Source organism: Entelurus aequoreus, linkage group LG15 (assembly GCF_033978785.1).
Source record: "Entelurus aequoreus isolate RoL-2023_Sb linkage group LG15, RoL_Eaeq_v1.1, whole genome shotgun sequence".
Taxonomy (NCBI): domain Eukaryota; kingdom Metazoa; phylum Chordata; class Actinopteri; order Syngnathiformes; family Syngnathidae; genus Entelurus; species Entelurus aequoreus.
The window spans coordinates 17,278,608-17,290,952 of NC_084745.1; the positions used below are offsets into that span (position 1 = coordinate 17,278,608).

Genomic DNA, 12,345 nt, shown 5'->3' on the forward strand with positions numbered 1-12,345 from the left:
GCCGTAGGTTTGACATATTTTCGATCGTCATTACCGATTTGAATGAAATTCCATGAACTTTTTTTGAACAATATTCTGAAATTTGACATTTTTACTCATTTACAGTGGCACCAACACAAAGCACAGCGACAACATCCTCCAAACCAGACTCTGTAAGTTCAGAATATCCTTTATCGTTCAATGCATAGCAGAGATCACATGATGTGTTATTTTCTTGTACTTCTGAAGGAACATTTTCTCCTAATTTAACAGAAATATCCATCCATGAAATGTAAACAATGCCTAAAATGTCATGTCGTCCTAAAATAATAGGGGATTATTTCTCTTTAGTGAAATAATTAGTGAGTTTGTTCAGAACCTGCAGGTGTCCACAACAGGACTGGAAGGTGACAGAGGTGAACCAGGTCCACAAGGACCCGCCGGCCCTGCAGGAGAAGGTGCTGGATTAGCAGCCGAGCCTGGACCTCGTGGTCCACCGGGTCCTCAGGGACCTTCAGGCCCACCTGGAACTGCGGGGAAAGATGGCCAGCCCGTACGTTATTCATGTCTTTTTCTATAAATTTTCTATAATAGCAATAAAACCTATTGTCAAAATGTCTTTCAGGGAAGCAAAGGAGAAACTGGCACCCTCGTAAGTAACAAACATTGCCACTAGAGGGAGGCAGTCTGCTGTCACATCACTTGGGATAGTTTGCTCTTGATATGAGATACTTTTGTTCTCAGGGAGCAAATGGCATTCCAGGATTCCCCGGACTTCAAGGAGAGCCAGGACCCAAAGGAGAAAAGGTACATTTTTGTTTCCAATTCATTGCAAAAATAAATTAAATATGAAAAACACATCATGTAATTCTTGAATTGTGCTCAGGGTGATACTGGTGTTGGAATGCCTGGTCTTCCAGGACCTCCTGGAACTCCAGGGCGCGTATCCTTCCTGGTAAGAATGTTTTTGTTTCACCTTAATAATAAATGATTGATTATTTTGTGTGATCCCCAGGATGGCTCAGGTTCAGGTTTGGAGGACTTTGATGGAGATGCAGAAATCATCCGAGTGAGCCTCTTTCACAAACATCTTTTCTTCACACATTGTGAGTTTGATTATTAACTTTGCTTTAATAGGGACCCCCTGGTGCTCCTGGACCTCGAGGACCCCCTGGAACACCGTCTGAGGCTGGCATACCTGGACCATCTGGGCCTCCTGGGAAAGACGGGGAGAATGGAAAACCCGGACTTCCTGTAAGTCCAACAACTTGTATCATGCTTCTTGAGTCGTCTGGTATGTGAACGAAAACTAGATGCCTGATACTATTACTTTTCCAGGACGTGTCGTTTAGCGGCTCCGGTTCTGGCTCTGATCAGGTACCCTCACTGGGACCAGAAAGACACCATTTCCCCCGACCTATATATAAAAAAGTCCATGTTCATTGATGCTTTGCACCTGCTTGCTGTACTGACTAACTGCCGTCTTAGTCCAAAAACACTAGAAGGAACATGGGAAACATGGACTCAGCAGCAAGGCTTTCTGGGGGAAATGTGTCTTTCTATTCATAAAAGGCTTAAACTAACTGTATGAATAGACAAAACCCCCCAAAAGATGTGCTTAATATATAAAGCTGCATTTAAAAAATGTATTTTATTTTATATTTTATTTAAGAATGTTAAATTTGAGGTGGTTAGCCAGACGCCTCCCTGGTTTAGGGCACGTCCGGCCGGTAGGAGGCCACAGGGAAGACCCAGGACACGATGGGGAGGCTATGTTTTCCAGCTGGCCTGGGAACGCCTCGGGAAGTCTGGGCTTCTCTGCTTAGGCTGCTGCTCCCGCGACCCGACCTCGGATAGGCGGAAGAAGATGGATGGATGGATTGTATGAGCTGTAATTACATTTCTTGTTCGCAATCACTTGCTTTTTGGCGGACATTGCTAGAAATGTAACATAAAGGACAGGGAGAGTCAGCAGGAGCAAGTTGGATATTTTATCATTTGAAGCACACTCTAGACCAGGGGCCGTATATATCAAGCTTCTTGGAATTACTCCTAAGAAGTCTGCTAAGAGTTGACTTCTGAGTAAAGAAATTCTTCCCTGAAAGCTGCACTTAAAGGCCTACTGAAATGATTTTTTTTTATTTAAACGGGGATAGCAGATCCATTCTATGTGTCATACTTGATCATTTCGCAATATTGCCATATTTTTGCTGAAAGGATTTAGTAGAGAACATCGACGATAAAGTTCGCAACTTTTGGTTGCTGATAAAAAAAGCCTTGCCTGTACCGGAAGTAGCGTGACGTCGCAGGTTGAAGGGCTCCTCACATTTCCCCATTGTTTACACCAGCAGCGAGAGCGATTCGGACCGAGAAAGCGACGATTACCCCATTAATTTGAGCGAGGATGAAAGATTTGTGGATGAGGAACATGAGAGTGAAGGACTAGAGTGCAGTGCAGGACGTATCTTTTTTCGCCTTGACCGTAACTTAGGTACAAGGGCTCATTGGATTCCACACTTTTTCCTTTTTCTATTGTGGATCACGGATTTGTATTTTAATCCACCTCGGATACTATATCCTCTTCAAAATGAGAGTCGAGAACGCGAAATGGACATTCACACTGACTTTTATCTCCAAGACAATACATCGGTGAAGCACTTTAGCTACGGAGCTAACGTGATAGCATCGTGCTTAAATGCAGATAGAAACAAAAGAAATAAGCCCCTTACTGGAAGGATAGACAGCAGATCAACAACGCTACTATCAGGAGACAGTGAACCAAACACTGGACCTGTAACTACGCGGTTAATGCTGTGCCGCCTGTCGAAGCCTAGCAATGCTGTTGCTAACGACGCCATTGAAGCAAACTTAGCTACGGGACCTCGTCAGAGCTATGATAAAAACATTAGCGCTCCACCTAGGCCAGCCCTCATCTGCTCATCAACACCCGTGCTCACCTGCGTTCCAGCGATCGACGGCGCGACGAAGGACTTCACCCGATCATCGATGCGGTCGGCGGCTAGCGTCGGATAGCGCGTCTGCTATCCTCAAAGTCCTCCTAGTTGTGTTGCTGCAGCCAGCCGCTAATACACCGATCCCACCTACAGCTTTCTTCTTTGCAGTCTCCATTGTTCATTAAACTAATTGCAAAAGATTCACCAACACAGATGTCCAGAACACTGTGGAATTTTGCGATGAAAACAGAGCTGTTTGTATTGGGATACAATGTGTCCGAATACTTCCGTTTCAACCATTGACGTCACGCGCATACGTCATCATACATAGACGTTTTCAACCGGAAGTTCCCCAGGAAATTTAAAATTGCACTTTATAAGTTAACTCGGCCGTATTGGCATGTGTTGCAATGTTAAGATTTCATCATTGATATATAAACTATCGGACTGCGTGGTCGGTAGTAGTGGGTTTCAGTAGGCCTTTAAAAGTTAGTTATCAAGCGTCTTACTCACACTTTCAGCGAAGTGTAGGACTGAATCTTAATTGTCACACTCAGAGCTGAATTACGACATTACTATGTGCCGTAAACGGAACTTTAGGTGACGTAATTTCTGTGTCCATAGAAATGACCAATCACGGAAGGGAATCCCTTGTCTAAGAATAAAGAAATATCTTAGAAATATTTAAGTGGACAATGGGAGTGTATATTTTGACAATAAACTACAAAATAATACAAAACAAACAAACAATATTGGTAATGAATCAAAAATAAATGTGCATTTTCCCAGTGGCGAGATATCGAAGCATTGTGATGACCTTTAGTTCTGCTGTGAAAGCTCTGCTGCGTGATGTTGCTGATGAGATGACGCCCCTTATTAAATCTGTGACAAAAATAATACCCGCTCTGTCTAAACGATACCGTTTGATCAGCTGCTCGTCATCAAACAAAGCCAGGACATCCTTCCGCTCCCTGAACGTTCGCGCACGTCTCTCTCGCCTCAGTGCCATCCCCCGCTGGCAACTCCTAACCACTTAGGACACCTCTGAAGGTCTCTTAAATATCGTGGAGAGTAGGAGTGATTCTTAGACTTAAGAAAGTTGATAAATAGCTTTTATTCTTAAGTTTGAGAGTAGGACTACATTTCGCAAATTCTCAGGACTTAAGTGTAAAATGGCACTCTAAGACGCTTGATAAATACGGCCCCAGGGGTGGCAAACCAATTTTTATTAAGGGCCACCTCGCAATTTTGCCTGCCCTCAGAGGGCCACATGTAACCGCAAATTTCCACGGCAATCCTCACCACCGTTCTGTTGCAGCTCTGTCGTGCAGCAAAACAGCGCAGTTTTTTACGAGATCTCGCCAATCCGCACATACTCTTGTCATAGGGGAAGTTGTATTAAAGGAAACCCCAACAGTTTATTCTGTCTTTCCAGAGAAACAGAAGCAAATAAACTCAGTCCTGCCTTGATAAATCACTTTATTTGTTGCAGCAAGCAACAATACAGCAGTGACATCATCCCTGGCGTGCATGTCACACAACCGGTCCTTTACTTTCCCAGTCTTCGTGTCAGCTGATATTTGACACAGGCCCACATATCCCCATGTTGCTGCCCAGGATATGCCTGTACATTATTCTTTAATTTTGGACCTCCAGAATCAGCATGTTCTCATCCAAGATGAAATTAAGTCTGAAAACCTTTGACAAGTGGACTTCATGTCCGTCGCCGCCCACTAAGACCTTTCAAAATGTAAAATACAATCCGCCTTGAAGACAGAGTATTTTATTTTGAAAGTAAAGCATATACTTTATATTGTGTTTGTGCATAACTTCCTGTCCAACACTAGCAGATTGTATCTAAATTTAACGGATTTGTTGCGGCGTCCGGCAAAAATAGAAGCTCGCAATGTCCTAATATGACATTGTGGGCCACATTAAATGATGTGGCGGACCACATACAATGACATTGTGGGCCACTTTAAATGATGTGGCAAACAACAAAATGACATTGTGGGCCACATTAGAATTATGTGTCAAACCACATAAAATGACATTGTGGGCCACGTTAAAATGATGTGGCGGACCACATAACATGACATTGTAGGCCACATTAAATGGTGTGGAGGACCACATAAAATGACATTGTGGGCCACTTTAAATGATGTGGCAAACAACAAAATGACATTGTGGGCCACATTATAATTATGTGGCAAACCACATAAAATGACATTGTGGGCCAATTAGAATTATGTGTCAGACCACATAAAATGACATTGTGGGCCACTATGGAATGAGGTGGCAAACCACATAAAATGACATTGTGGGCCACTTTAGAATGATGTGGCAAACCACATAAAATGACATTGTGGGCCACATTAGAATGATGTGGCAAACCACATAAAATTACATTGTGGGCTACATTAGAATTATGTGGCAGACCACATAAAATGACATTGTGGGCCAACTAGAATTATGTGTCAGACCACATAAAATGACATTGTGGGCCACTATGGAATGATGTGGCAAACCACATATAATGACATTGTGGGCCACTTTAGAATGATGTGGCAAACCACATAAAATGACATTGTGGGCCACATTAGAATGATGTGGCAAATCACATAAAATGACGTTGTGGGCCACATTAGAATGATGTGGCAAACCACATAAAATGACATTGTGGGCGACTTTAGAATGATGTGGCAAACCACATAAAATGACATTGTGGGCCACGTTAGAATGATGTGGCAAACCACATAAAATTACATTGTGGGCTACATTAGAATTATGTGGCAGACCACATAAAATGACATTGTGGGCCAACTAGAATTATGTGTCAGACCACATAAAATGACATTGTGGGCCACTATGGAATGATGTGGCAAACCACATATAATGACATTGTGGGCCACTTTAGAATGATGTGGCAAACCACATAAAATGACATTGTGGGCCACATTAGAATGATGTGGCAAATCACATAAAATGACATTGTGGGCCACATTAGAATGATGTGGCAAACCACATAAAATGACATTGTTGGCCACATTAGAATGACGTGGCAGACCACATAAAATGACATTGTGGGCCACTTTAAATGATGTGGCGGACCACATAGAATGTTGTTGTGGACCACATTAGAATGGCGTGGCAGACCACATAAAATTACATTGTGGGCCACTTTAAATGATGTGGCAAACAACAAAATGACATTGTGGGCCACATTAGAATGCTGTGGCAAACCACGTTAAATGACATTAAATGGTGTGGCAGAGCACATAAAATTACGTTGTGGGCCACATTAGAATGATGTGGGCCACTTTAGAACAATGTGGCAGACCTCATAAAATGACAATGTGGGTCAAATAAGAATGATGTGGTAGACCACGTAAAATGACATTGTGGGACGAATTAAATGATGTGGCAGACCCCATTTAATGACATTGTGGCCTGGGTTAAATGGTGTGGCAGACCAGATAAAATGCAATTGTGGGCCACGATAAATGAAGTGGCGGACCACATTAAATGACATGGTGGGACACATTGGAATGATTTGGCGGACCACATAAAATGACATTGTGGGTCACTTTAAATGATGTGGTGGACCACATAAAATGACATTGTGGGCTGCATTAAATGGTGTGGCAGACCACATAAATGCAATTGTGGGCCAAATTAAATGGTATGGTGCACCATATAAAATGACGTGGCGAGCCGTATTAGAATTATGTGTCAGACCACATAATGACATGGTGGGCCACATAAAATATTGTGGTGGGCAACATTAGAATTATATGGCGGGCCACGATAAAATTATGTGGTCTGTGGCAACCTGTCTTGTCAGCTCTCACATATTGTTATGTTTACTTACTTTATGCATTTGTTTGGCGCTCCTAGTTCAGCTCCAATTCCTGTCTGTGTTTCCGAGTGCTTTTTCCCCTGACCTGTTGCTGACTGCCAGTCGGGGCACACCTGGTTGTGGTTGCCAATCAAATGCCTGCCTCGCCCTCTAGTCAGGGCTCCAGGGTGTAGTCAGGGCTCCAGGGTTGACTGTGTTTAGCTGCATGCTCTGTGCCACATTAGAATGCTGTGACAGGCCACTTTAAACAAAAGTGGTGGAGCACATAAAATAATGTGGCAAGGTCCAATAAAATTACATGTCAGGCCACATTAGAATGATATAGTGGGCCACAATTAAATGATGTGGGCCACAATACAATTATGTAGTGAGCCACATAAGAGTGATGTGGCAGGCCAAAATAAAATGATGTGGTGGATCATATAAAATGACATGGACAACATTAGAATTATGTCGCAGGCCACTTTAAAATAATGTTGCGGCCACATTAAAATGATGTGGCAGTCCACCTTAAACGAAAGTGGTGGACCACATAAAATAATGTGGTGAGGTACAATACAATTAATTGGTGGGCAACATTGGAATTATGTGGCAGACCAAATAAAACGACATGGTGGGCAACATTAGTTATGTTAAGTTAAAGTTAAAGTGCCAATGATTGTCACACACACACACTAGGTGTGGCGAAATTATTCTCTGCATTTGACCCATCACCCTTGATCACCCCCTGGGAGGTGAGGGGAGTAGTGAGCAGCAGCGGTGGCCGCGCCCGGGAATCATTTTTGGTGATTTAACCCCCAATTCCAGCCCTTGATGCCGAGTGCCAAGCAGGGAGGTAATGGGTCCCATTTTTATAGTCTTTGGTATGACTCGGTGGCGGGCCAATTTAAAATATTGTGGTCGGCCACTAAAATTATGTGGCAGTCCACGTTAAGAAAACGTGGCGAGGCACAATACTATGAAGTGACGGACCTGATTAAATGACATGGCCGACCACAAAAAAATTATGTGGCTCGCCACATTAGAATTATGTGGCAGGCCACAATAAAATGATGTTCCAGACCACGTAAAATAATGTGACTTGCCATTTTAGAGTTATGGCCCCAGTTTTGGCCCCCGGGGCTTTAGTTTGACGCCTTTGCTCTACACTTTATAACTAGATTAATATATACATGGAAAGCAGGTCCTTTTGTATTTCACACAGCTCCCTCTGCTGGATGTGGCAGGGCACTGCACGTCCTGCCCTTAATGTAAACTCGCCCGCGACAAGTCAGCTTGTGCTTAGAAGCTTCTATGACACAAAAAATTGGGGAAATCCTAAAAAAATAAAATAAAATAATTTTTTGTGACTTTTAGGGAGTGGAGGGAAACAATGGAGAGCAAGGACTTGCTGGGGAGAAAGGAGACAAGGTGAGGATTTGAACAAATTCTAACAAATTCTACAAATGTCATGAAATTCTTGTTGAACAGGGAGAACCCGGAGTGAGCGGCGGACCAGGACTAAAGGTACAAGTTTAACATTTGACAACAGTATTCTTGTTTACAAACTTTTGTTGTATTTCTCATTCAGGGAGATCAGGGCCCTGCAGGATTCCCAGGACTTCCGGGCCCAGAAGGGACATCCGGTCCCAGAGGTCCACCAGGCCCTCCTGGACCTCCCGGACCACCTGCTAAAGGCTCTCTCTTTGAATTTGAGGTACATTTGAGATATAAAATCATTGGTTGCAAAACTGTGAGGAACAGATCAGAATGTTTTCAGGACTTGGAAGGGTTTGGATCGGGACAACCAGGAGTGCCAGGACTTCGAGGAGCCAAGGTATATAAGGACCCTTACAGTGACTTTCATTTAAATTGAGGACAAGAGCTAGGAGAACTCATGTGGTTTTGGTTACTAATTTCAGGGTGAAGAAGGTCTGCAGGGTCCTGCAGGAGAGCCAGGTCTTAAGGTAAGGGGTGAAGTTGACAAAATCACAAAAACGATGCGTTTTATCATACATGTTCATCATGAATGGGTGGTCTTGTCGTGAGCAGGGGCAGCCCGGTGCTGCAGGTCCAACAGGGCCCGCAGGACCAGAAGGAGCGAAAGGTTCAGAGGTCAGGAAACACAAATTCCTAGAAGCGCAACGCAACTTTTTTCGTAATGAATACTTTGTGTTGTGTTCAGGGTCCTAAAGGAGACGTTGGCGCCCCAGGAGTTAAGGTAAGAGCACCCTAAACTCAATTTAGGCAAGTGTAATACTGACATCTTGGTTTGTAGGGGGAGCCAGGACGGGATGGACTTAGCCTAACTGGCCCTGCAGGACCTCCTGGCCCTCCAGGATCTTTCATCAACCTCCAGGAGGTACCTCAGCTAAAGACCCCAGAACGCTTTAGTCACTAGATGCTGTCACTCACTGATGCTCTTCTCTCCTCAGCTGCTACTTAACGACACAGATGGAGTCTACAATCTCTCGGGGATTTTCGAGGCTCAGGGTCTCGCAGTAAGTGTGACGTGAAAATAAAAACTGGATCACAACACAGCTTTGTCTGACAGAAGAGGGTCCACAGCATCCAGGACAACATGTAAGGATGTTTCTTTCACTATGTGTAGGGACAACCAGGCCTTAAGGGAGACACTGGACTGCAAGGTCTTCAAGGATCATCAGGACTCAAGGTAAGGGTCTTATACACACAAGTGTGTATAATGCAAGATTAGCAACCTAACTCGAGTTTGAGCAAGGCTTGTCCCAATCTAATATTGATATCGAATATTAGTCCGATATCAGCAACAAAAACAAGTATGGGATAATATCGGCTTGCATGCAAAATGATCCGATACAAGCAGTCCTGCAGCGTGTTTACTTGTGCAAAGTTAACATCTAAATGTCCTCCGATAAACACACAAGATTGGTCTTTTCTTCTATTTTCGTCAACTCATTTACAAAAGGTAAACATGCTAGGCTCTAGACTACTAGGAGCTAGCAGCTACACAACAGCTAAGCACACAATAGCACACAAGCTAGACATATGTATTAAGTGTACTTAATTGAACAATATTACAGTCAAATACAGCACATTTGTCAACATAAACAAGTAAAAAAAATATAATTGCATATTACTTACACATACAAAATCTCCAAGGCAAAACCAGAACCAGTAACAAACGTGTCCACATTATACAATGTACTACGTCATGAGCTTAGCTTAATGAACATTGTGGCCACTCCACCTCAACTTGATGACTCTGTCTTATTTCACTTGATCAAGCCTTTTCTGAAGTTCCACAAAACAAAATGTTACAAGTATATTTGATTGCTGATAATATGATATTGCATTAATATTGGTATCAGCCAATACTCAAGGCTTCAATATCTGTTTTGTAAAGGAAGTGACAAAGTTGTATAGGGACACCCCTAGTTTCAGCCTGATCTGCTAAGAATGGCAGTACCTGTAATACAACCCATAAACACCAGATGGTGCCATAGGATGGCTTTACAATGTTAAGGATTTTTTAAAATATTTTTTCCAACTTAAAAAGTGTGTTTTCCAAAACCTAGCCTTGGTGCTGGAAAATGCTGGTCTGTAGCTTTTATGCTAATGAGCTGTGTGTCTCCAAAAAGAGGCGCTGTCAAGCACTTTACCCACGTTTTACATCTAACTCTGCACTTGTCCATATATCACATTTAACAACATAACATTAAGGAGTGGAACAGGAGGACGCTAACGTTAGCAGCGCTAGTATGGCTATGTGCGCTACATGCGAACATCACACTCGCATTTCAACAGTAACATTATTTAAGACTAAATAATCAAACTCACAGCTTCATGTCTGTTGCTGATTGACGGATAGTTGATTTGAGGACGTGCAGCAAAGCCTGTTTTTTTTAAAAGGTGTCTCCAATGTAGATTTGTGTCATGTTTGGTGCTCATAGACAGCCACTACTACTGGTAGACCAGGGGTGTTCAAACATTTTCCACTGAGGGTCATGCACTGAAAAATGAAAGCATGCGGGGGCCATTTTGATATTTTTTTTAAACCAGAAACGCTCTCTAACTGAATCAATTAACATATATCATCATTCACATTTCACATATTCTTTACTTTTCTTTTTTTTTTTGTATACCAGTAACACATGTAAACATCCTAACTGAGAGGTAGGGTCGACTACCTATTCCTCTCTGTTGTGGTAGGGAGGTTTATTCATTTTATACTCACAACTCTAGCTACAAATTCAGTGTTTTGATAGGCCTTACTGCTCTTCCAACTTGGGTAAGGCCCGGTGAATCTGGGCCCCTGGCAGTTGGCGATGGAACCTCTCTCAGATGTGATCGGTTCCTCCTGATGTAGCCTGTTGGAGTTTGGATCCCGTAGGATAGTGGTGTCCCTGCCGAACAAGAGACAACACCTTGGTGTGGCCTGGCTGCAGAGGTGGCGTCTCACGTGCTCTGTGGTGTAGGTTGTATCCCTCGGCCTGCTGTATTTTGAGTGCTCTGTCTTTTGCCTCAAATGCTTCCAAATCGCTTCCAAATGGTCGTGCTGGTGTGAGAGTGCTCGGGCACTGTAAGAGGGGTGTCTGAATGTTGCGCCCAATTTAAGAGCTGTGCTGACGATACCCCATGAGCAAAGGAGGTTGCTTTGTGCGCCATCAGTGCTTTGAAGGGATCTTCGCTTCTCTGTAGCAGTGACTTGACGGTTTTGACGGCCGGCTCGGGTTTCCCATTGCTCTGGGGATACCGCGGACTACTAGTGACATGTTGAAAGTTGTAGTCTTGTGCAAAGTCAGCGAACTCTGCGGCTGAAAATTGAGGGTTGTTATCAGTGATGGAGTTTCTCTGGCACCCCGTGACGGCTGAAAATGGATTTCATTCTCAACACCACAGCTGATGATGTCGTACTTGGGAGACTAGCAACCTTGATGTATCTTGAATAGTAATCAATAACAAATAAAAACTGTCCCTTCTTCCATTCAAAGAGATCAGCAGCTAGGTGTTACTTTTGCATAGCTTTCACACTGGCTTACCTTCTCTTTGATCTGCTGAGAAAAGCATCGGCCACCACACTGCGTCATGAGCCCTGGCAAGACATTTTACCATTCCTTGATGACCTTGATGGAGTATGTCTAGGATGATGATTGCAGCAATTTCTCTGGTGAAGCTGGGAGATTCTGCACCACCTCATTGACCTGAGCTCTGACCTCATTCTGGGGTGTGCTGTCCTGGTCTGTTGTTGTTTTTTGGAGTGGTGCTCTACACAGAGCATCTGCTGTAATCAGATTTTTCTCCGACTATTGTGTATGAGAAACGTAGGAGCCTTACCCTCAATCTTCCTTCTCGATTTGAGCATATCTACGCTCAGTATCAGGTATCTTGCGGGAGATACAGGCAACTGGCTTCCAGTCGCCAGAGGGTAGAAGTTGTGACAAGACTCATCTTAATCCATAAGAAGACACGTCTGCTGACACTCTGGTTGTTTTTCCTGGACAGTACTGGGCTAGTACTATTGACAAACTGAGTTCCATCTTTACTGTCTCAAAGGCATGTTGCTGTGCTACACCCCATGTCCACATATTGTCA

The 12,345-nt window shown here is 43.4% G+C and overlaps 1 protein-coding gene across 1 annotated transcript in view; it reads left to right on the top strand.

Moving 5' to 3' along the window:
- Nucleotides 1-12,345, top strand: part of LOC133629866 (collagen alpha-1(XVIII) chain-like) — a 91,226-nt gene that overhangs the window by 69,237 nt on the left and 9,644 nt on the right. Inside the window, exons 9-25 of the mRNA XM_062020911.1 lie at nucleotides 106-152; nucleotides 356-532; nucleotides 605-631; nucleotides 724-786; nucleotides 866-934; nucleotides 995-1,048; nucleotides 1,117-1,233; nucleotides 8,149-8,202; nucleotides 8,263-8,298; nucleotides 8,363-8,488; nucleotides 8,552-8,608; nucleotides 8,694-8,738; nucleotides 8,824-8,886; nucleotides 8,957-8,992; nucleotides 9,050-9,133; nucleotides 9,207-9,272; nucleotides 9,383-9,445. Coding sequence (XP_061876895.1) covers nucleotides 106-152; nucleotides 356-532; nucleotides 605-631; nucleotides 724-786; nucleotides 866-934; nucleotides 995-1,048; nucleotides 1,117-1,233; nucleotides 8,149-8,202; nucleotides 8,263-8,298; nucleotides 8,363-8,488; nucleotides 8,552-8,608; nucleotides 8,694-8,738; nucleotides 8,824-8,886; nucleotides 8,957-8,992; nucleotides 9,050-9,133; nucleotides 9,207-9,272; nucleotides 9,383-9,445 — 1,184 coding nt within the window. The remainder of the gene's footprint in view (nucleotides 1-105; nucleotides 153-355; nucleotides 533-604; nucleotides 632-723; nucleotides 787-865; nucleotides 935-994; nucleotides 1,049-1,116; nucleotides 1,234-8,148; nucleotides 8,203-8,262; nucleotides 8,299-8,362; nucleotides 8,489-8,551; nucleotides 8,609-8,693; nucleotides 8,739-8,823; nucleotides 8,887-8,956; nucleotides 8,993-9,049; nucleotides 9,134-9,206; nucleotides 9,273-9,382; nucleotides 9,446-12,345) is intronic.